Source organism: Pongo pygmaeus, chromosome 14 (genome assembly GCF_028885625.2).
Source record: "Pongo pygmaeus isolate AG05252 chromosome 14, NHGRI_mPonPyg2-v2.0_pri, whole genome shotgun sequence".
Lineage (NCBI taxonomy): Eukaryota > Metazoa > Chordata > Mammalia > Primates > Hominidae > Pongo > Pongo pygmaeus.
This window is the reverse complement of record NC_072387.2, coordinates 35,733,169-35,754,377: the sequence shown is the minus strand read 5'-3', so window position 1 is coordinate 35,754,377 and position 21,209 is coordinate 35,733,169. Positions and strand designations below refer to the sequence as shown.

At 40.6% G+C, this 21,209-nt stretch overlaps 1 protein-coding gene and 2 non-coding genes across 3 annotated transcripts; all 3 read right to left on the bottom strand.

The window, feature by feature from the left end:
- Positions 1-85: 85 nt before the first annotated feature.
- RPL21 (ribosomal protein L21) lies at positions 86-2,771 on the bottom strand. The gene is made up of 5 exons (XM_054446115.2): positions 2,687-2,771; positions 2,249-2,310; positions 1,305-1,417; positions 322-472; positions 86-218 (listed from the first exon to the last, which is right to left on the bottom strand). Exons 1-5 carry the CDS (start codon positions 2,751-2,753, stop codon positions 129-131), a joined length of 483 nt encoding a protein of 160 aa, XP_054302090.1. The 5' UTR covers positions 2,754-2,771; the 3' UTR covers positions 86-128.
- LOC129012005 (small nucleolar RNA SNORA27) lies at positions 1,133-1,258 on the bottom strand. Its single transcript, XR_008493514.1, has one exon. It is a non-coding gene; the product is annotated as a small nucleolar RNA SNORA27 (small nucleolar RNA).
- LOC129011994 (small nucleolar RNA SNORD102) lies at positions 1,524-1,596 on the bottom strand. Its single transcript, XR_008493503.1, has one exon. It is a non-coding gene; the product is annotated as a small nucleolar RNA SNORD102 (small nucleolar RNA).
- Positions 2,772-21,209: the final 18,438 nt, after the last annotated feature.

Genomic DNA, 21,209 nt, shown 5'->3' with positions numbered 1-21,209 from the left:
TAATGAATTAGGACACAACCAAAATTTGCTTTAAATATTTCTTTGGGGGAGAGGACACCACACTTCTACTCAATGAAGAGAAACATTTTTGTAGCCCAGAGGTCCTTTATTTTTTTTTTTAACACCTATTATGCCATGAATTCATAGGGAATAGGTTCCAGCAGCTCAGGCTCCTTCCCATTGGTTCTCACAAAGTGTGCTTCTCTGGGTGGAGCAGGCTATTAAAGGAAAAAAAAAAAGGGAATAAAATAATTATGTGATGTGTTAAATCTCAACCTTAAAGTGCTCTCAGAACCAATGAAATATACACCAAATTCTCACCTGGCGCTTTAGTTGAACCCAGGTACCTTTCTCTTTGGCTTCTTTCTTTTTCTGATCATTTTCCTTCACGCGTTTCAGGAAGCTATCTCGGCTCTTAGAGTGCTTGATGTGCTCAATACGGACATTAATTCTCTTGGCAAGAATCTTGCCCCTGGACAGAGCAGAAATTCTTTTAAGTGCTTTATCAAAAATATAACAGAAATGCAGAAAACTGATTTTGCAGTTTCATTTATTAAATAAACCATAAACCTTTTACCCAGATATGACAAATCAACAATTGATTACTTAATTTACAGTCATTTATTAATCATATCAGAAAAGGCCTTGCAGAGAACATCCCTACTTTTAACTCTCTTTGATGAGATGATGGCCTCTTAAACTCTAGTAATCTAAAACCAGACTAATAAAAATTTAAAGTTTACTAAACTTCTCTTTTTATTCTATAAAAACTGCTGGGCCAGGCGCGGTGGCTCATGCCTGTAATCCCAGCACTTCGGGAGGCCGAGGCAGGCGGATCATGAGGTCAGGAGATCGAGACCATCCTGGCTGACACAGTGAAACCCTGTCTCTACTAAAAATACAAAAAAATTAGCCAGGCATGGTGGCGGGCACCTGTAGTCCTAGCTACTCGGGAGGCCGACGCAGGAGAATGGCGTGAACCCAGGAGGCAGAGCTTGCAGACAGCAGAGATTGCGCCACTGCACTCCAGCCAGGGCAACAGAGCAAGACTCCGTCTCAAAACAAAACAAACAAAAAAACAAAAAACTGCTTAGTAACAAACTGTGTAAGACTTTCCAGTAAATCTATTTCAATTTGTTTCCTCTGACAGGATACAGACAAACACCCAGTTTGCCTGAGTTTTAAAAGGATATTTCCTTTGCCCCACTTGAATGACCAATAAAGACATAAGTCCAACTGGCAAAGTGAAAAGGGGGCATATGAGGGAATACCGGTTAGCCACAAAGAACTACAACACTACTTACTTAACTTGTTTGTTTACAACAATGCCAACAGCATGCTGGGTAACATTGTAGACTCTTCCAGTTTTGCCATGGTAACACTTGTGGGGCATTCCTTTTTGAACAGTACCCATTCCCTATTAAAGAGACCAATGTTATATACTAGCATTTCCCTTTCCTTTAAAAATCTAATTTTAAGTAACTGTAAGGTATTCTAAGATTTCTTTCAAATGGCAACTCAAGAGCTTTCAGAGCCGGTGAAATGTGTTTTTCACATTGCTTCAAGCAATCAAAAAAAACCAGTCATCATTAAGCTCTAGAGTGCCAAGATACATTTAAATCCAGGTCACAGAAGAACACAGCTTTCACTAGGTGAGTTTTTAATCATAGTAACAGTAATCTTCACCAATAATTAAACTTTGCATTAAGGCGTTCCTTTCCAACTTGACAAACTCATAATTTCCCACCCTACCACCCAATTTCCGCTAGCCGTTAACTCCAAGCAGGTAATGAGGAAAATTTAAATTCTGCTAAGAATAGCACTTTAAAAACTCCATTCTAGGCCGGGCACGGTGGCTCACACCTGTAATAATCCCAACACATTGGGAGGCTGAGTCCAGCAGATCACCTGAGGTGTTCAGCCTGACCAACATGGAGAAACCCCGTCTCTACTAAGAATACAAAATTAGCCAGGCATCATGGTGCATGCCTGTAATCCCAGCTATTTGGGAGGCTGAGGTAGGAGAACCGCTTGAACCCGGGAGGCGGAGGTTGAGGCGAGATCGCGCCATTGCACTCCAGCCTGAGCAACAAGAGCGAAACTCCATCTCAAAAAATAATAATAATAAATAAAATAAATTCCATTCTATACCCTTACAAATGCAATATACACTAGTATTTGAATTCCTACACTAGATTAAATCCAACTTCTCTAACTTCTGTAGTTATTTTCCCAATTTTATGTTTACCTTGATGTCTACAATATCACCTTTCTTATAGATTCGCATATATGTGGCCAAAGGAACAACTCCTACAAGAATAAATTTGGTATAGTGAGTATTAAGGCTAAAAGTCTAGAGTAAAAGAAATACAATTTTACTAGCTTTTAACACATATATCATTTTTGATGGTTACATGCTTATTATCTTGCCAATGGACAATTTCTCCTGAAAGCACAATCAGCCTACTAAATCACAACCTCTCTCCAAAGTTTAATCTTCCATCAATATTTAGTCACAGAATTACCATATAATTTTGGTAATTTATTTACCTTATCACAAAATAAGCTGAGTAGACGCTAGTTATTTAATGCTATTGATACACATTCTATGAACTACAACACATGTTGAACACAACAGAACATAAGTGTGTGCCATGCTTCTCTCAAGAAAGGTAAACCCACTTACCATGTTTTCTAAAAGGCCTAGAGAACATATATCGGGTGCCTCTCCTCTTTCCCTTTGTGTTCGTCATTTTGGCGAATTACTGAAACCAGAAAGCATAACAGTCAAATACGACTGAAAACTGGCATTTGCCTCAAACCCCTGTAATTTCAAATGTTCACATTTCAGTAGCAAAGTGAGAACTGCAAAATGAAAGTTGGATCACCAAGCAGTTAGTTCTGTTGAAAGGTTAAAAAACCATTATTTTAGCAAGTAAGGTCTTTTGGCAAAACTGCTCAAGTTCTATAACATCAAAACTCTTAAGCAGCAAAACTTGATACGAGAATCCAAACCAGTACCCTTTCTCTATGAGAATATAAGAACACAACAGGACTTCTACCACACTCTATCTGTAGAACCCAATCTAGAATGCCAAGGGCATGTAATTACTAACTAGAAAATAATTTATTGGAGAACATAATAAAACAGCCTTACATTTTTATGTGATTTAAACCTTTCTTGTCAACCAATTTTCCGTGATGGTCTATCTTAAACACCATCTATTTAATTATCAGAAATCTCAAGCCACTTCACATTTCTGATTATTTACTACGAGCGTACATAGGGTAGAAGAGAGGGGAACCCAGGCTTTATAATCATTGACCTAAATTTGACATAGGCTCTGCCACTTACTAGCTGTGAAACCCACATTTCATCTCTCATCTTCATTTGTGAAATAGGGGTGAACACATTCGTAGCTGAGGTAACGTCTACAAAGAACTCACCAATGCTTGGCCCGTGTAAAGTGCTCAGTAGTAACTGGCAGGTAATTTATCATTATCTAAGAATTCACCTACAGGCATTTAGAAATTAACCTTTCCTTTGTTTCCCAAAAAGGCCAAAACAATAGTTTTGATGGCTCTTTAGTCATTATAGGGCAGAAGTGCCATTCCTGGCCATTACTCCTACCATAAGGTAAAATACAGCCGTCAGGCTTAACGTGTTGACAATATTCTAACACAATTTGGTTTCTAAATTTACTAGCAATCCTTTAAGAACGGCTCCCAAAGTACCGTTTTTATAAAAATTGTATAGCAAGAAGACATGTTTCACCTAACTCACCAAAGTCAAACCATTGTTAAATGGATGAACCCTTTAAATGCCAGGTACCCTGTTCCAATCCCCAAAGCCTTTAGATGTGTATAAAGTTCCAAAAACTTGTGCTAAGTTAGTATACAAAGGGTGGTACTGTGTAGATTCAAGTCACTTTGTGGAATCACCAAGTGGCAGAACCAGTTAACTCATTCCTGATTCCAGAGCCCATAGTCCTCCACTAGATCCATCTTTCTGAGTTTGGAATCCATTTTCCGCATGGACCCCGTACACTTAAAACTGAAGGCACTTTTCAAAACGATGCTTTACAGTCTGTAACAGTATCAAAATCATGGCGACTAGGATCCACCATAAAGAGCAACCTGCAGTTTGTTCGACTCTGTTAACGTACACAAACTAGACAAAATGATGAACTACGGCTAAATGTTTCCCTTCACTCAAAGCATGCTGCCCTAGAATTCGCAAAACAGTATCTCCTCTTGGTGCAAATATTGGTGTTGCAACCTCAAAACACTTTCCCTTCGTCCGATCACCATGTGGGGTCAAAATTTTAAAAACAGTCGGAAATCGTTCTTATGCATTAACTAAGGGCAGTGAGGGTTCATCACCCAGGACGACTCCGGGACCCACTCTCCGACCAAGAGCCCGGGTTTTCACACTTGTAGGCTTCACAGGAGATTAAAGCCGAGGCCTGACTTTAAACCCATTCCTACTACCCCTTAAGTCCTCACCCAACATCATCACAAGATTAGGAATAAAAAAGCCACACTGAAAGGAGTTAGAAAGGCATCAGGCCACGCGGCCCCCACACAGCGTATGTGAGACAGCCACCCACGGTACCGGAGATGCAACCACGGGAACATAAAACGAAGTCTTTTAAAGATTAACTCGAGTCGCCTCACCCCAAGCGACTCAGTCTCGTCTTTCTCGCAAATGTCCCCCCGCAGGGCCGCAACATCGCAGTCCGGTTCTCAGCCCACGGCCCAGGCCCGACCCGGCGCACGCTGCTCCCCGTCTGGCAGAACATGGTTTAACCCGCCCATGCCAATGGACCTCAAACAGGTTAGAGGGTCTCCCCACGGTCCCAATGAACGACCTCTGAGGCCACAAGGTCGTGGTTCAAGTCTGTCGAACACTTAGCGCCCGGGAGCCACGCGCAGACCCTACCTGGAAGATGGCGGTTCCGGCCGAAAGGAAAGAGGCGGGGCCGCGGCGCGCGCCTTACAAGGGCCTGTGGGCTGCCCACGGCGCTGCCTGAGGGAAACGCCAACCGTAAGCTACTCCTTTCTAGGGAAGAAGATCGTCTCTGAGAACACAGAAAGTCTGTGAGGATATTTTCCTTTCTTGCGAAAGAAAGGCAACCAGCCAACACAAGCTGACACTTGCATCGTGTCAGACAGCCCGGAAAGGGGCCTTCAAGGACGAGCAACAGGACGCCGACGTCCCGGGCGTGCCTACGCCGTCCTTTGCGTCACCGCCTACGCCGGAAGCTGCCTTGTATCCGCGTCCCCGCAAGGAAAGCTGCGGCTGGCGGTGCGGGAAGTGCTAGTAGTAGTTGCTTATTTGTTTGTTTGCAGAAGTAATTGCGTGGGTACGCAAGTCAAACGAGAATGAAGCAAGTATATTATCTAGTTTGTATGCCTTTAAATAGTTTCTCCTCCACACGTCTAAACATACGCACCTGCTAGTAGGTGCGCAAATGTTAAAACCTCTTTGGGAAAGCAATTTGGCAAAATGTAGTAAAAAAAGGTTTTCAATTACTAAACCCCAGCGCTCTGCTCCTAGCTATATGTCTTGTAGAAACTTTGATAAGTGAACTAGCAGCGCTGTGGGTAGAAGCAAAAAATTAGAAATGTCCATCAATGAGAGAATAAATACCTTATGGGATGTTAATTACGATGTAGTAGTATACGCCAATAAAAGAAGACTGAATTCAGAAATGTGATGAGGCAAAAAGAAAGATGTAGAAAAATAAATATTAGGACAATTCATGTACATTCAACTCTAAAACTTGTAAAACAGTGTTATATATTGCTTAGTTACGTATACGTATGTAAAGAAGTCAACAAATACAAGAAAATGAAAATCAAATTGAGAAAAGCGGTCATATCTGGTAAGGAGGGGACAATAAAGGGAGGCTTTAACTGTATTGACCATTATTAAACTGGGTGTTAAATATATGGGTGGCCATTGTTTTATTCACTAAACCTTTAAAAACAGGTATTATTTTCTTAATGTAGTTTAATTAAGTTGAGATAATCCCATATACCCAGCATCGTTTCCCCTATTATTAACATCTCATGCTAATATGGTACATTTGTTGCAATTAATGAACCAACATTTTACACTGTTATTAACTAAGGTTCACATTTTATTCAGATTCCCATCGGTTTTACCTAATACCCTTTTTCTGTTCCAGGATTCCATCCAGAATACCACATTACATTTAGTTACAGTGTCTCCTTATATGCCTCTTGTGGCTGTGGCAGTTTCTCAAACTTTACTTACTTTTGGTGACCTTGAGAGTTTTGAGGAGTACTGGTCATGTATTTTGTAAGATGTCCTAATCATGGAATTTGTCTCATGTTTTTCTCATGATTGTATGTATTTTTAGGATGCATTTTTAAAAAGGCAGCTAAGTAACAAAATCCCTTATCAGACTGAATATAAATAATATCGTCCAATCGCTTTTGAAATTTGCATGTCTTCGACTCAGTCTCCTGATGCACCTGAAAGTTGTAATTTCTAAGAACTGCGTCAGCACCGTTTTTTAAATGTGTACATTCTGTGACCACCGTCATCAGCACTTACATCATTTGCTGAAGAACTTGAGGAGGAATAGGATTTGGTATTGATTCCTTCAGTACATTGACTCCTCCAGACCTTCGCTGTAACCATTAGCCCTTGGCTTCTAGATTGTCTTTATTTAGCTTGATTTTCTGTGGTTCATTATTACAATCACTCTGTTAGCACTCACTACCTCAGGTCACTTTTCCTTTCCCATTACTTTCTTTCTTTTTTTGAGAGGAAATTTTGTTCTTGTTGCCCAGGCTGGAGTGCAGTGGCGCGACCTCGACTCACCACAACCTCTGCCTCCCGGGTTCAAGCGATTCTCCTGCCTAGCCTCACGAGGAGTAGCTGGGATTACAGGCACCCGCCACCACACCCGGCTGATTTTTTTGTTTTTAGTAGCGACGAGGTTTCACCATGTTGGCCAGGCTGGTCTCCAACTCCTGACCTCAGGTGATCCACCCACCCCTACCTCCCAAAGTGCTGGGATTACAGGCGTGAGCCACCGCGCCTGGCCCCCATCAGTTTCTTAGCACATATCGAACCTTGGATAAATGTAACCATGACAGTACCTCCACAGCTGAGCACCGTTGAAGAAAATCTTGTAATCTGGTGTGATGACAAATCAGAAACTAGTCATCCACGCACTATATTTTTTTGCACTTGGAAATATTTTTTTGAGCTCATAGAGTGTTTTAAAAATTAACATATCAAAAAAAAATAAAGATTTCTGGCTTCCCTTGAGAAATCAGGAGATCTGGCAACATAGAGCTGATAGTCTTGATGGCCACTGCACTGGCTGCCCCTTTAGATGGGGCTTCATTCTTGAGTTCCTTCGTCACTCAGCCTGCTTCAGTCATTTACCTGCCTGGCTCCTGTTGGCATTTGTGTTTTTAGCCTCTCCCATAAATTCACGATCAACCCTTAACAAATGGGTACTCTGCTGTTTAGCATCCCCACTACAGTTCCCCAGTTAATTTGCTTACCTGCTGTCAAAAAAAAAATTAAGCTTTTACGTAATTAAAGTTAGTTCTATTCAGAAGTCTCACTGAGGACTGTAGACCAAGGTTTATACCCTGAGGGCAGTTCTTTCACAGGGCTCCAAAGTGGTCTTTCAGCCCATTGCTTCTATGTAGGTTGTGGGGGTTCTGTATGTGTGAAATCTCATTAAAGTTTGGGTGTAAGAGTACATCAGTTTATAGATTACTAAAGTAATTTGGTTATAGATTGTAGAAGCATAATCACTAACCCTGTCAGACATCTTCATGTAGGAAAAGGCAAGGTCAAGTTCATTTTCTGTTTCAGGAATGTTGTAACTCAGGCGAGTGACACGGGGGAGCCGTGTGCTCTATCCTGTTCTAAGATTCTTCCTGAGGAGCTGCATTTCATCACAGTCAGGGGTTCAAGCAGAAATAAACAAACCTGGCTTCTTAACATTTTTTTTTTTGTCTCACGCTACTCTATTTAGAGATTATTTCATGTCATTTCTTTGATTATCAAACCTTCCTTTCTCCCACCTTTCTTTCAGCTGATGACTGCCTCTTTTTTTGAGACAGAGTCTCTCTTAGTCACCCAGGCTGAAGTGCAGTGGCATGATCTTGGCTCACTGCAACCTCCACCTCCCGGGTTCAAGCAATTCTCATGCCTCAGCCTCCCAAGTAGCTGGGATTATAGGCGTGTGCCACCACACCCAGCTAATTTTTTTATTTTTGGTAGAGACGGGTTTTCGCCATGTTGACCAGGCTGGTCTTGAACTCCTGACCTCAAGTGATCCACCTGTCTCAGCCTCTCAAAGTGCTGGGATTACAGGTGTGAGCCACCACGCCCAGCCAACTGCCTCATTTTTATCGGTGTACACACATGCTCCCAGCCAACTCCATCATTTTTATCTGTGTACAAACACGCTCTGGTGTTCCCCACTAAAACCCGCAACCCTCTTCTTTCTGACTCTGCTTGATCTCATATTCCTTTATAACTACTGCCCCATATGTTCATATTTCTTCTGTCAAGTGTAAAAAAAAAGGAGTCATGGAATTTTTGGTTTTGTACATCAAAAATTGTGAAAGTTCAGCGGTGTCATACGGTTTAATACATAAACACTATTATCTCTTCCTTATCTTTCATTCAGCTTCAGTTTCATTTGACTTCTGTTCTAGTTATGTAACTAAAGCTGCTCTTGTCAAGGCATCAACTGCTTCTGTGTTGCCAAAGCCAAGACATTCCCTGTTCTTTCCTTTCTTGATCTCCGCAAAGCACTGGACTCTGTTGGCCACCTCTTCCTCCATGAAACACTACGCTTCCTCACCACTCCACAGTCTAATTTGCTGATTTTCCCTCCTCTCTCTGTCCTATAAAGACTACATTTCACTGGGTCTTGGAGCTAGGCCCCTGCTCTTCTCTTTCTGTACTACCTTCCTGGTTAGTTCCATTTACTCCTATAATTTTAAATTTCATCTCTGTGTTGCTTACTACCAGGTTGATTTATGTGATTCCAGCCTTTCCTCAAGATTGCTATTCAAGTTGACATCTATTCTTGGATACTCTTTAGCATCTCAACATGTCCAAATCTTTTATTTTTCTTTTTTTTTTTAACTGCTCCTTGTGGAGCAGGGCTATCCCATAGGCAGAGTGCCTAGAGCAGCCAAAATTAATTGTACATGGGTACTCTACTGTTTAGCATCCCCACTACAGTTCCCCAGTTAATTTGCTTACCTTCTGTCAACTTAAAAAAAAAAATTCAAGCTTTTACATAATTAGTTTTATTTAGAAGTCTCACTGAAGACTATAGACCAAGGTTTATACCCTTGGTATAACCTTATGGGATGTGTTGTAAGTTTTTATGGGATGTTTTTAAGTTTTAGATATACTTTTTTTTTTTTCTTTTGGAGACAGGGTCTTGCTCTCTTGCCCAGGCTGGAGTGCAGGAACGTGATCATGGCTCACTGCAGCCTCAACCTCCTGGGCTCAAGCCATCCTTCTGCCTCAGCCACCGAGGTAGCTGGCATCACAGGCATGCACCACCACACCTGGCTAATTTGTAAAAATTGTTTTGTAGATATGGAGTCTCCTTTTGTTGCCCAGGCTGGCCTTGAACTCCTGAGCTCAGGCAATCCTCCCACATTGGCATCCCAAAGAGCTGGGATTGCAGGCGTGAACCCCTATGCCCAGCTCATAAAACTTTTTATTTTCTGCCAGATGCAGTGGCTCACACCTAGTAATCCCAGCAGTTTGGGAGGCCGGGGCGGCGGAGTGCTTGAGCGCAGGAGTTCGAGACCAGCCTGGGCAAGATGGTGAAACCCTGTCTCTACAAAAAATACAACAATTAGCAGGGTGTGATGGTATGCACCCATAGTCCCAGCTACTTGGGGGGCTGAAACAGGAGAATCACTTGGGCCCAGAGGTTGAGGCTGCAGTGAGCTGTGTTCATGCCACTGCACTCCAGCTGGAGCGACAAAGTGAGACTTTGTCTCAAACAAGAAAACAACAACAACAAAAAAAATTTTGATTTTTACCCTGAAGCCTGTTTCTGCTCCAGTATTTTCCATTCAGTACATAGCATAATCAAGAAACCTTGGTTTCATCTTTAAGTTTCCGTTTATCCCTTCCGTATGGAATCCATGGGAAAGTTTTGTTCCAGTTCTGATTGTAAAATATTAATATATTAATGTATCTCCAGCTGACCTACCTCTTCCCATCTCTGTGGCCACGCCACTGATACCTCTTATTCTGAACTACAGCAATGGCATCTTTATGGTTACTTTTTTTTCCTCTCTTGCCACTGTTCTATCCATTTCCTATATAGTAGCCAGGGTGATCTTTTAAAAATATAAACCTGATTATATCACACCCTTGCTTACAGCCCTCCACAGGCTTTCTGTTGCTCTTAGAATAAAATCTAAATTCCTTACCTTGTCTTACAAAGTCCTGCATAAACTAGATCGTGCTTATGTTTTCAGGTTCCTGTCTCCCTCACTTTCTTGTGTCTCCCTCTGCCTTCTTCAATTCCGTAAATCCTTCAAGTTTTTTCTAGCCTTGGGATCGTTATGCATGCTGTTCCCTTTGTTCTTCAGTAGCTTGATCTTTCTCACCTTCTTGATTCCCGAAAGAGGCTCCCTAAGAGAAGTGATGCCCAAGAAATTAAAACATGAATGGGCGTTAGATGAAGACAAAAGAGCATTCCATCGTAGAAGACAATGTAGCATGTGCTGGTGAGTACAAGCAGTGTGGTGTTGCCCATGCAAGACAAGAGTGATGGGAAATAAAGCCAAAAGGCAGATGGTGAAGGTTCTTACCAAGGTGCCAAAGAATGCTGAATCGAACCTGTGAGACTGGAAGCAAGATGGAGTCAGCTATGCTAGACTTATCTCACTTTTTTTTTTTTTTTTGGGATGGAGTCTCACTTTGTCACCTAGGTTGGAGTGCAGTGGCGCGATCTCAGCTCACTGCAGCCTCTGCCTCCTGGGTTCAAGCAATTCTCCTGCCTCAGCCTCCCGAGTAGCTGGGACTACAGGCGTGCACCATCACGTCCTTCTAATCTTTTTGTATTTTTAGTAGAGACAGGGTTTCACCATGTTGGCCAGGATAGTCTTGATATCCTGACCGCATGATCTGCCCACCTCGGCCTCCCAAAGTGCTGGGACTACAAGCATGAGCCACCACCCCTGGCCTGACTTCTGTCACTTTCATAATCTTTGTAAAGGTGGTTTCAACCTCATGTCACATACCTTAGGGGTCAAATCAGTCTTGGACACTAAACCTCTCAAAGGTTTTGGTGAAGATGTGTATTTTCACAAGTTTATCAAATATGGAGTTCTTAGCACTAGTATTCTGATTGAATATCTCCCCAGTTGGAATAACTTACACATTACTGGAGGACTCCAAAAACTGGTGAAAATTACAGCAATGAATGAGAATGTCACTCTCACAGATCAGCCCTTGATAGAATTCTGGAGTGCTGTGACCACTGTTTTCCTCATGCTCCCTGAAAGCTTTTCTGAAGGAAACCTCTCTACAGAGATTGCCGGACTGTCCTATTCAGATTAGTATGATTGGTGCCCAAATGTTCTGCAAGGAGGAGATTTGTTATTTGAAGACTCTGCAGATAGCCCGTCCTCACTCAGCACTGGAGTGGCAGCAGTCTTATTTGTAAATTACATCACCTCATGCATGGCTCCTGTGTTAACTCTGTGATTTGCTTTCCTACCTCCCAGGTCTCCTTTCCACATGTCTACACTTACTGTACCAGGGTAATTTTGTTTTTAATATTTATCTTGAAACAATTTCAAACTTACAGAAAAGTTTCAAGAATAATACAGAAGACTCCTCTATGCCCTTTCTCCGCATTCACTGGTTGTAACATTTCACCAGATTTGTTTTCTCATTCTCTCTGTGTCAGTGGTTTTCAAAATTTAGCACGTATCTGAACGACCAGGAAGGCTAAGGTTAAAATACAGACTCCTGGCCCCCACCCCAGACAGGTGATTTAGTAGGTTTGAGTTGGGCCCAAGAATTCGTATTGCTAATAAGTTCCCACGTGACACTGCTGCTCCTTCAGGGATCCCACTTTGAGAACCACTGTTTTCTCCATCTGTGTAAACACACTGTATGTGTTTTTTTTTCTAAATTGTTTGAGAGTAGGTCACACATATCTTTTCCTCTTTAGGCCATATACTGTACTCATTTGTGTCTCCTAAGAATGAGGACATTCTCTCATATAACCACAGTACATTTATCAAATTCAGGAAACAACACTAAATTTTTTTTTTTTGGACAGGGTCTTGCTTTATGGCCCAGGCTGGAGTGCAGTGGCATGATCCTAGCTCACTACAGTCTCCACCTCCTAGGCTCAAGCCATCTTCCCACCTCAGCCTCCCGAGTAACTAGGACCACAGGTGCCACCACACCCAGCTAATTTTTTAATTTCTTGTAGCGACGGGGTTTCGGCATGTGGCCCAGACTGGTCTTGAACTCCTGAGCTCAAGTGATCTGTCTGCCACAGCCTCCTAAAGTGTTGGGATTACAGGCTCCTGGCTGGTATCACATTTACAATCCACATTTCAAATGTCAGTTGTCCCAATAATGTCCTTTATGGCATTTTTTTTTACATGATCCAGTCAGAAATCATATGTTGTATTTATTAATAGTCGCTGTGTCTCTCTTAGCTTTTAATCTGAAGCACTTCAGCCTTTTCTTGCCTTAGGTGACATTCACGTTTTTCAAGTCTGCAGGTCAGTAATATTTGCCATGGTATAAGCAGTGTTTTCTCTCTTATGTGCCATCTGTTTGCATGAAGATCACGCAAATATCTTGCTTCTAAACAAACTTTCCCTCCTGGATTAAGTATTCATCGATGATTCTTGCAATTTTTACTGTGATGGTTATAAAGCGGTGATTTTCCAGCTCCACTTCTACCTCCACATTAAGGAAAGGCTTTCTGTTTTTCCCTATTCATTTATTTTATTCGTTCATTTATTTGTCTAAGTGTTAACCTCTTTTCCCTTTCCCTCTAAACCAATTGTGTTCCTCAGGGATGTCAGAGTCTCCTTTAAAGGACAAGGCAGAAAGTGAGAGGGTAGAGCCCAGGCCCCTCACCCTTGCTGCTCCCCGAGGAGTGCTACATTTATCTGCTTCCTATAGTAGGTTCATTTACAAAACAAGCGGTCTGCTACTTTTTTAAAAGTTTGAAAACCACCATCTTAAATAAATATCCTCTGTGCCCATTACAAAAAAAGAAAAGAATGCTTAATCTTTTTCTGTAGACAGTTGAGAATCTGACTCGTTTCCACCAAAGGCATGACAGTGGTCGTGATAGCTAATATTTCCTGAGGGCTCATTCTATGTGCCAGTGAGCACTTACAAATATTGTCTTACTTAATTCTTATGAAACTCCTAGGGGTTAATGGGTGGTACCTATTCCTATGCATTTAGAAGATTCTGTGTGTACAAAAGGTTGCTTTTCAGGTTTTTCCATTGCTGTTTTGGGATTGAGCTTTCTCAAGTCACCTACGTCAGCTGGCATTTGTCCATCTGTTTTTCAGCTTTCAAAATGTTGCTGTTATTTTTTATTTTCCCCATGCATATGGTTTAGGTCTTTAGACACACACACACACACACGCACACGCACACACACACGCACATGCACACGCACACACACGCACACCCACCCACCCAATGGGATTCTAGAAGGGAACAAAATTAGATGAGGGTATTTTATCCATCATTTTAATCTGGAGCCCCTAGGGATGAATTATTTAGATGCAGGACACCTAATAATTAGTTTAACTCATATATTGTTTTAGCTGAATTGGATGTTGAAGGCATTCCAATACTAAATGAGGAATTGGGTTATGGAGTGGACATTGGGACATTGTTTTTTAGCTACTCAAACTCATTCCTTCTTCCTGCTAGACCTCTATTTACTTGGGGGCCTTAACTCCTGTCCCATGTGCATATTCTTAGGAAGGTACTCCCTACCCACATCAAAACCAAGGGGACCAGAATTGCACTCTCCCTGTTCCAATAAACATAGGGTAGACATCCCTTCCAGTCAACCCCCTCCCTGACTAAAAACAATATTCTGATTTCTGTTTGATTGATTGATTGAGATGGGATCTTGCTATGTTATAAAGGCAGGTCTTGAACTCCTGGCCTCTAACGATCCTCCCACCTTGGCCTCCCAAAGTGCTGGGGTTACAGGCGTGAACCAGCCTGCCTGGCCAATATTCTGATTTCTATAACCATAAGTTCGTTTTGCCTAATCTTGGATTTCATATGAACGGTACCATGCAGTTTGTACTTTTTTTCCTGTGGCTCTTTTTGTTTAGCTGAATGTTGTTGAGAATCAATCATACTGCATGTACTAGTAGTTCAATTCTTTTTATTGCAAAAGTAGTATTCCACTGTATGAATATATCACAATTTATTTTTCTGTTCTCCTCTTAATGGCAGTTTGAGTTGTACATAATTTTTGTCGGTCTCACTGTGTTGCTCATGTTGGAGTTCAGTGGTGTGATCATAGCTCACTATAGCCTCAAACTCCTGAGCACAAACAATCCCCTATCTCAGCCCCCAGAGTAGCTGGAACAATGGATGTGCACTACTCAGCCCAGCTTAGGAGTTACATTCCGTGATTATAAGGTAGATGTATTAGTCTGTTTTCACGCTGCTGATAAAGACATACCTGAGACTGGGTAATTTACAAAAGAAAGAGGTTTAATTTGACTTACAGTTCCACGTGGCTGGGGAGGCCCCACAATCATGGTGGGAGGTAAAGGCTCGTCTTACATCACAGCAGGCAAGAGAGAGAATGAGAAAGATGCAAAAGCAGAAACCCCTGATAAAACCATCAGATCTCATGCGACTTATTCACTACCATGAGAACAGTATGGAGTAAACCGCCCCCATGATTCAAATTACTCCCACCGGGTCCCTCCCACATGTGGGAATTATGGGAGTACAGTTCAAGATGAGATTTGGGTGGGGAACGCAGAGCCAAACCATATCAATAGGTGTATGTCTAACTTCATAAAATATTGTAAAATGGTTTTCCAAAGTAAATCCCAATTTTATTAGCATTTTTCTCTCAAGAGGATAAAGAATTTATTTTTACTATAGGCTTTTAAAATAGGTTTGTGTCATTAGCTCCAATGTACAGATCTGAAAAACAAAGTGGTTTCCTGAGTCACTAATGGTCAGTGTGTCTCTAGTTTGAGACCTTTAATGTAAAGAGAATAAGAAAAGAATTGAAGCTTTAAAAGAAATGTGAAGTAAATTACATGTAGAAAATAGGAAATATCAAAATTCATTCCATATTTATGAGCTTCTAGATTAAATCAGATACTGTACTAAGTGGTGAGACCATGAAAATGAATAAAACATGATCCTTGCCCTCAAGGAACCCACAAAGCGTCTGGTAGAAGAAAAAAGCAAGTTCATTACAATATTCTAAGTGATTTAATAGAGGACACTGAAAATGAGTGACATGGGAGTTCTGTGGAGGAAGTTACTGCACCTAGATTGGAGGAAGGGGATGGGAAGAGAGAAGAACCCCTGAACAAAAAAGGGAGCTTCACAGAGGTTTGACTTGATACGAGTAGCACTTTAATCAGACAACGAATAGTAAGGGCATTTAAAACAGAGGGAACAGCTTATGTAAAGGCACAGAGATGGATAACAACTTTAGGATGTTGGAGTAGTGAAAGTTGTCCAATAGTCTTAGAAAATAAGAGCAACAAATGAACAGGGATGTGGCTTATTAAAATAAGGGAAACTTATAATTTTGTACTAGGCTTGAGTAAAACACTACACAAAACACAACTTTTGGTCGTTAAGCTGAATTTACATCTATGTATTTCTGTTTTTGTGTTTTTCCTTGTGAAGGGATTTTAACAAAGTAGATATTTTGTTTTATTTTGGTTTTCAGTAGACATTGGCTGATTAATTCCAGGAGGACAAATTTTCCAAGCTGGGAGAAAAAAAGGTTCTGTCCTTCATGTGAGAGGCCCAGTTGGTCACCTCTTTTGAGTATCTCACCACTCACTTATTATTTGTCCTTTGTCCTGGTAGATAGACAGGAGAACAATTTCAAGTAAGAACTGATTAGGAGTTTCTAATGTAGAAAGTATATAATGAGAATTCTTGTCTCAAGAAAAATGTCACTGCAATGACAGCTAAAGTAATGAGGATTAGAAATACTGTGAATAATTGAAAAACATATCATGAAGAATAATTGTGTAAAATAATCTTTTCCATCAAATTTTTTTTTTTGAGACAGAGTCTTGCTCTGTCACCCAGGCTAGGGTGCAATGGCGCCATCTCGGCCCACTGCAATCTGTGCCTCCTGGGTTCAAGTGATTCTCCTGCCTTGGCCTCCTGAGTAGCTGGTGGCACCCACCACCATGCCCAGTTAGTCTTTGTATTTTTAATAGAGACAGGGTTTTGCCATGTTGGCCAGGCTGGTCTCAAACCCCTAACCTCAAGTGATCCACCTGCCTCGGCCTCCCAAAGGGCTGGGATTACAGGCATGTGCCACCGTGTCCAGCCCCATCAAACTTTTTATTTGAGATCATGAAAAACAGCAGAATGAACAAGACAAAAATCTATTTTTTATTTTATATTTATTTTTTGCCACTTATCCTGAAGTTCTAAAAATCTATTTTTTTAATTAGCAAGGCAAAGATTGTGTTCTTCCTTCCAAAATCTGATTCTTATCTGAAAAGCATAAGGCATAAACAGGCTTGTAACCATGTAATTGGACATTCAAATTGAATCCTAACCCCCTAGCACACATCCTCATTGTCCACAGCCAGATTTTTCTGTCTCAATCCTGATTTTTGTTCCAGACTTCAAAAATGTCTTCAGCTGCTCTAGACTCTAAGTTCAGTACAACATGAGGCAGAACCGAATCAAATACTAGAAGTATTCAGATGGGAAATGTGTTGAAGTGGTGAAGCAGTTGGGGAAGTCATTGCATTGGTTTATAGAGGCTCAGTTATATTTCAAGAATAAAGCACAATTTGGAAGATGGAAACAGCTTCACTGTCAATATTAGACTTTTGAAGTAGATGGGAAGTACTTAGTAGACTGTTAGGACTTGTAATGAATTCAGAGAGACCAGCTGGTCAGTTGAAGTCAACAATGTTCACTCCTAATAATTATATTAGTTTTTCTAGGTAACGCCACCTGGAGCTATGCACGTATTTTCCTGGCAAAGTTACTTTTTGTATTTCTAAAGAAGGAAGGAAGAGGTTCACCCTCTGATCCCACACAATTGCTTCTTAATGATTTTAGGTGAAGGCAGACAAACAAATTTCTCTTCTGTCATTAGCCCTGATTGATTGATTATGGCTACCTGGACCTCAGTTGAGAAGCTTCTAAGGTTAATTTCAGGCTCATTGAAAATTAAAGATTATGAATACCTGATGTGCTCCCTGGGAAGAAAAGCACCTGTATATTCTGTATTTTTGTCACCTCTGATTTAGATAACTAGTAGTAGAAATAATTTTACTCAAAGAGGCAAGGGCCTGCACAGGAATGGGAACAGTCCAGGAGATTGGATGGGGGACATGGCTTGTAAAGGGGTACTCTGGAAGAGAGGGGTCCCTATACCAAAGCTAGTAAGAAAGAAGATATCTTTTTCCATGGTGGGAAAAAAGCAAGAGTTTTGGAGCCAACAGACTAGTTTCCAGCTCTGTTCTGCAGCTTTCTGTAAGCCTATTTCTTTGCCTTTAAAATGAAGGCACAAATACTTGTTTAAAAGGGGTTTGGATTTATACTACCACATGAGACAATGAATGCAGAACATCGTTTCTATTTTGTCCGGTACCTGGCAGCTGGTAGATACAAAGTGTATCCTGCTGTCCTTGGCCATTTCTGTCCTCCTAGCCCAGCCAAACTCAGAAGTCTGGTCTGTGCAGTCCTGAGTGTCGCAGACTTGCAAGGGATCTGTGAGTCAAAACTGTTTTCATAATAATGCTAAGGCATGTTATACTTTTACTTTTTTACCCTTGAGTCAAATTTTTTTTTTCTTTTTCCTTTTTAGAGCCAGGGTCTCGCTATGCTGACCAGGCTGACCTCAAACTCCTGGGCTCATGTGACCCTGCCGTCTCAGCCTCTCTAGTAGCTGGAACTACAGGCAAGAGTCATAGAGCCCAGTGTCCATATCTTGTTAATGTATTTTATGTGACAAAGCGGGAAGTATGTATGTATACAGCACTTAACATTGTGCTTTCCGATCAGTATGATGGTTGGCTGGAGGAAAAGTACTTGGCTATTGTTTGACTTGACAGCTGAACTTAACCACCACTTTATTCCATTGAACAGTTTTTACGTGATAGATTGACAAACTATGGTGCTTCAGACTTGGATATTTGGCAGACATTTTTGAAAAATGAACTAAACCAGATTGACACTTCAATGAAAACAACTGATAATGTTTGTTGCCAATGAAAATTTGAGCTTTTAAGTGCAAATTAGTATTTTGGAAAACTTGTATCCACAACTGTGAGCTTTAGGGCTCCCCAAAACTTAGATACTTGTCTGATGAGATCAGTGATGATATTAAGAAATATGTTTTGTTTTACATTGTATAAAAAATGTGTCAGTATTTGGATGATCTGCATAACTGAGTGAACCCTATTTTCCAAATGACAAATATGTAATGTTACAAAATAATAAATGAGAAAACATCCATTTGAAGTGTAAGATAGATCAATAGGTTTTAATGTAACAGAGTAGGAAAACTTCACTGCTAGGGTTTCATATTTCACACTAATCTTTTTAAAAAATATGACACTTAAGGCCTGGTGCAGTGGCTCACGCCTGTAATCCCAGCACTTTGGGAGGCCGAGGCAGGCAGATCACCTGAGGTCGGGAGTTCGAGACCAGCCTGACCAACATGGAGAAACCCCGTCTCTAATAAAAATACAAAATTAGCTGGGTGTGGTGGCACATTCCTGTAATCCCAGCTACTCGGGATGCTGAGGCAGGAGAATTGCTTGAAGCTGGGAGGTGGAGGTTGCAGTGAGCTGAGATGATGCCACTGCTCTCCAGCCTGGGCAACAAGAGCGAAACTCTGTCTCCAAAAAAAAAAATCTGACATTTGAGCACTGGAATAGGATCAAATAAGGATAGATGCAGTTTTCTGGAAAGGTTATTCAAATACCTTTGGTTATTAAAAAAAAAAAGGTTATAAAAAGGTTATTCTCCTTTTTATAACATCTGTGTGAGGCTGCATTTTCTTCATATTCCTGTACTTTAGCCAAATGGCATATGGCAGTAGATTTGGTGCAAAAGCAGATATGAATATCTTGTTATCTTTGATTAAGCTAGACATTAAGTAAAGACACTGGAAACACTAAACATTAAAAACGCCACACTTCTTAACGTATTTTTTCTGGAAACTGTTGTTATAAAATGTTACTTATGTTAACATGTAGGGTTTTAAAAATTATTTTTATATAAGTTAATCATACAAATTCTTCATTTTAACTTCTGATATATGGTAAATATTGATAGATAAAATCACACAAGCAAAAGTTGTCACTGATCCTCAGTAATTTTTTGACAGGTAAAGATTTCCCAAGACCAAAAAGCTTAGGAGCACTGCCCCATTCCACTGTTCTACTGCTGGTTTTGGTTTGACTCTCCCAGAGGAAAACCAGGATTGTCACTGGAAGTTCCTGAAGTAATCTCCTTTTTTAGCAAACTTTCATTATTACACTATTTAGGTGAGTCCCAGACCAAAATATGCACGTTCTCATGATGATCTTTGCTAAGTTTTCCAGGAACACAGACTCATGGGATTAGTTTCATTTTGCTTTGTTTCTGGGCAGGTCATAGTACAACTTTGCTGAATTGCCGTGAACTGAAGTATTGGATTTTTACTTTAATTTATCCTGTGATTATGCTGATTTTGCTTCACTGATATTCTGTCATGTCCTTAGATTTCTAGTGAAACTGCTTACAAATCAACCAGGTAAAATTTTATGGGAAAGTCAGGTAGGGAACTAGCACTTGGTTATGCTTGTATAAAAAGAAACCCACAAAATTTTTTCTCAAAACAGTCTTTCTGGTTGTCAAATGAAATAAGGGAGCAATTAGACTTATGTCTGATGAGTAGATGAAAATATTTCTGCTGACTGCTATAGTGTCCTTTCTGTACCTCTGAGGTATCATTCAGATACTTGGCTGTCCTCTGATGAAATAAGAAGAATCTGTGGTTGAAATATTTTGACTACAGTACTTGCTGACAAAAGACAAAAACCCTTTTAGCAATTAGAAAAATTACTCTGGCTAAAGTTTCATATATGCCAGGAATATTTGAAATAGACCTTATTTTTTTGAAAACTGACAATAACTTTAACCACTGTAATGAACCACAATGCCATAAAAATATTTCTGCACAATAGTTGATATGAAATGCCTTTAAAAGTTTTAGTACTGGGATTTGTAGCGGAAGCATAAAATGCAATGTGAAGAACATTTCTCAGACATTAGTTTAATGCTGTTAATTTGTACTTAGATTTCAAAATCTATAGATGCAATTTTACTGCCAATTATTTTCTTCAAACTATTTTTAAAATACCTATGATGCTTAAATTTTCACTTCTGTAGTACAGACGTCTCTCTATATCTGGGGGAATTGCTTCCAGAACTACTCAGATACCAAAATTCATGAATGCTCAAATCCCTGATACAAAATGGCATAGTATTTGCATATAACCTACACACATCCTCCTAACAGTTTAAATCATCTCTACATTATTTATTAATATGATACCTAATACCATGTAATGTTATATAAATAATTGTACCGTATTATTTCTATTTTTTTAATTATATTGCCTTTTAAAATTTTTCTTTTTTTTTTTTTTTTTTGAGATGGAGTCTTGCTCTGTCGCCCAGGCTGGAGTGCAAGGGTGCAATGCAGTCTCAGTTTACTGCGACCTCTGCCTCCCAGGCTCAAGTGATTTTCCTATCTCAGCCTTCCAAGTAGCTGGGATTACAGGCACGTGCCACCGTGCCCAGCTAATTTTTGTATTTTTAGTAGAGATGGGGTTTCACCATGTTGCCCAGACTGGTCTCAACCTGCTGACCTCAGGTGATCCACCCACCTCGGCCTTCCAAAGTGCAGGGATTACAGGTG

Bases quoted from the DNA above. Each gene is read 5' to 3' on its own strand.
- RPL21 (XM_054446115.2), bottom strand. From the start codon at position 2,753: ATGACGAACACAAAGGGAAAGAGGAGAGGCACCCGATATATGTTCTCT. The intron at 473-1,304 runs GTAAGTAGTGTT...TGCTCTGTCCAG, and splicing joins GTTGTAAACAAACAAGTTAA to GGGCAAGATTCTTGCCAAGA. The intron at 219-321 runs GTGAGAATTTGG...TTCCTTTAATAG, and splicing joins GGGTTCAACTAAAGCGCCAG to CCTGCTCCACCCAGAGAAGC.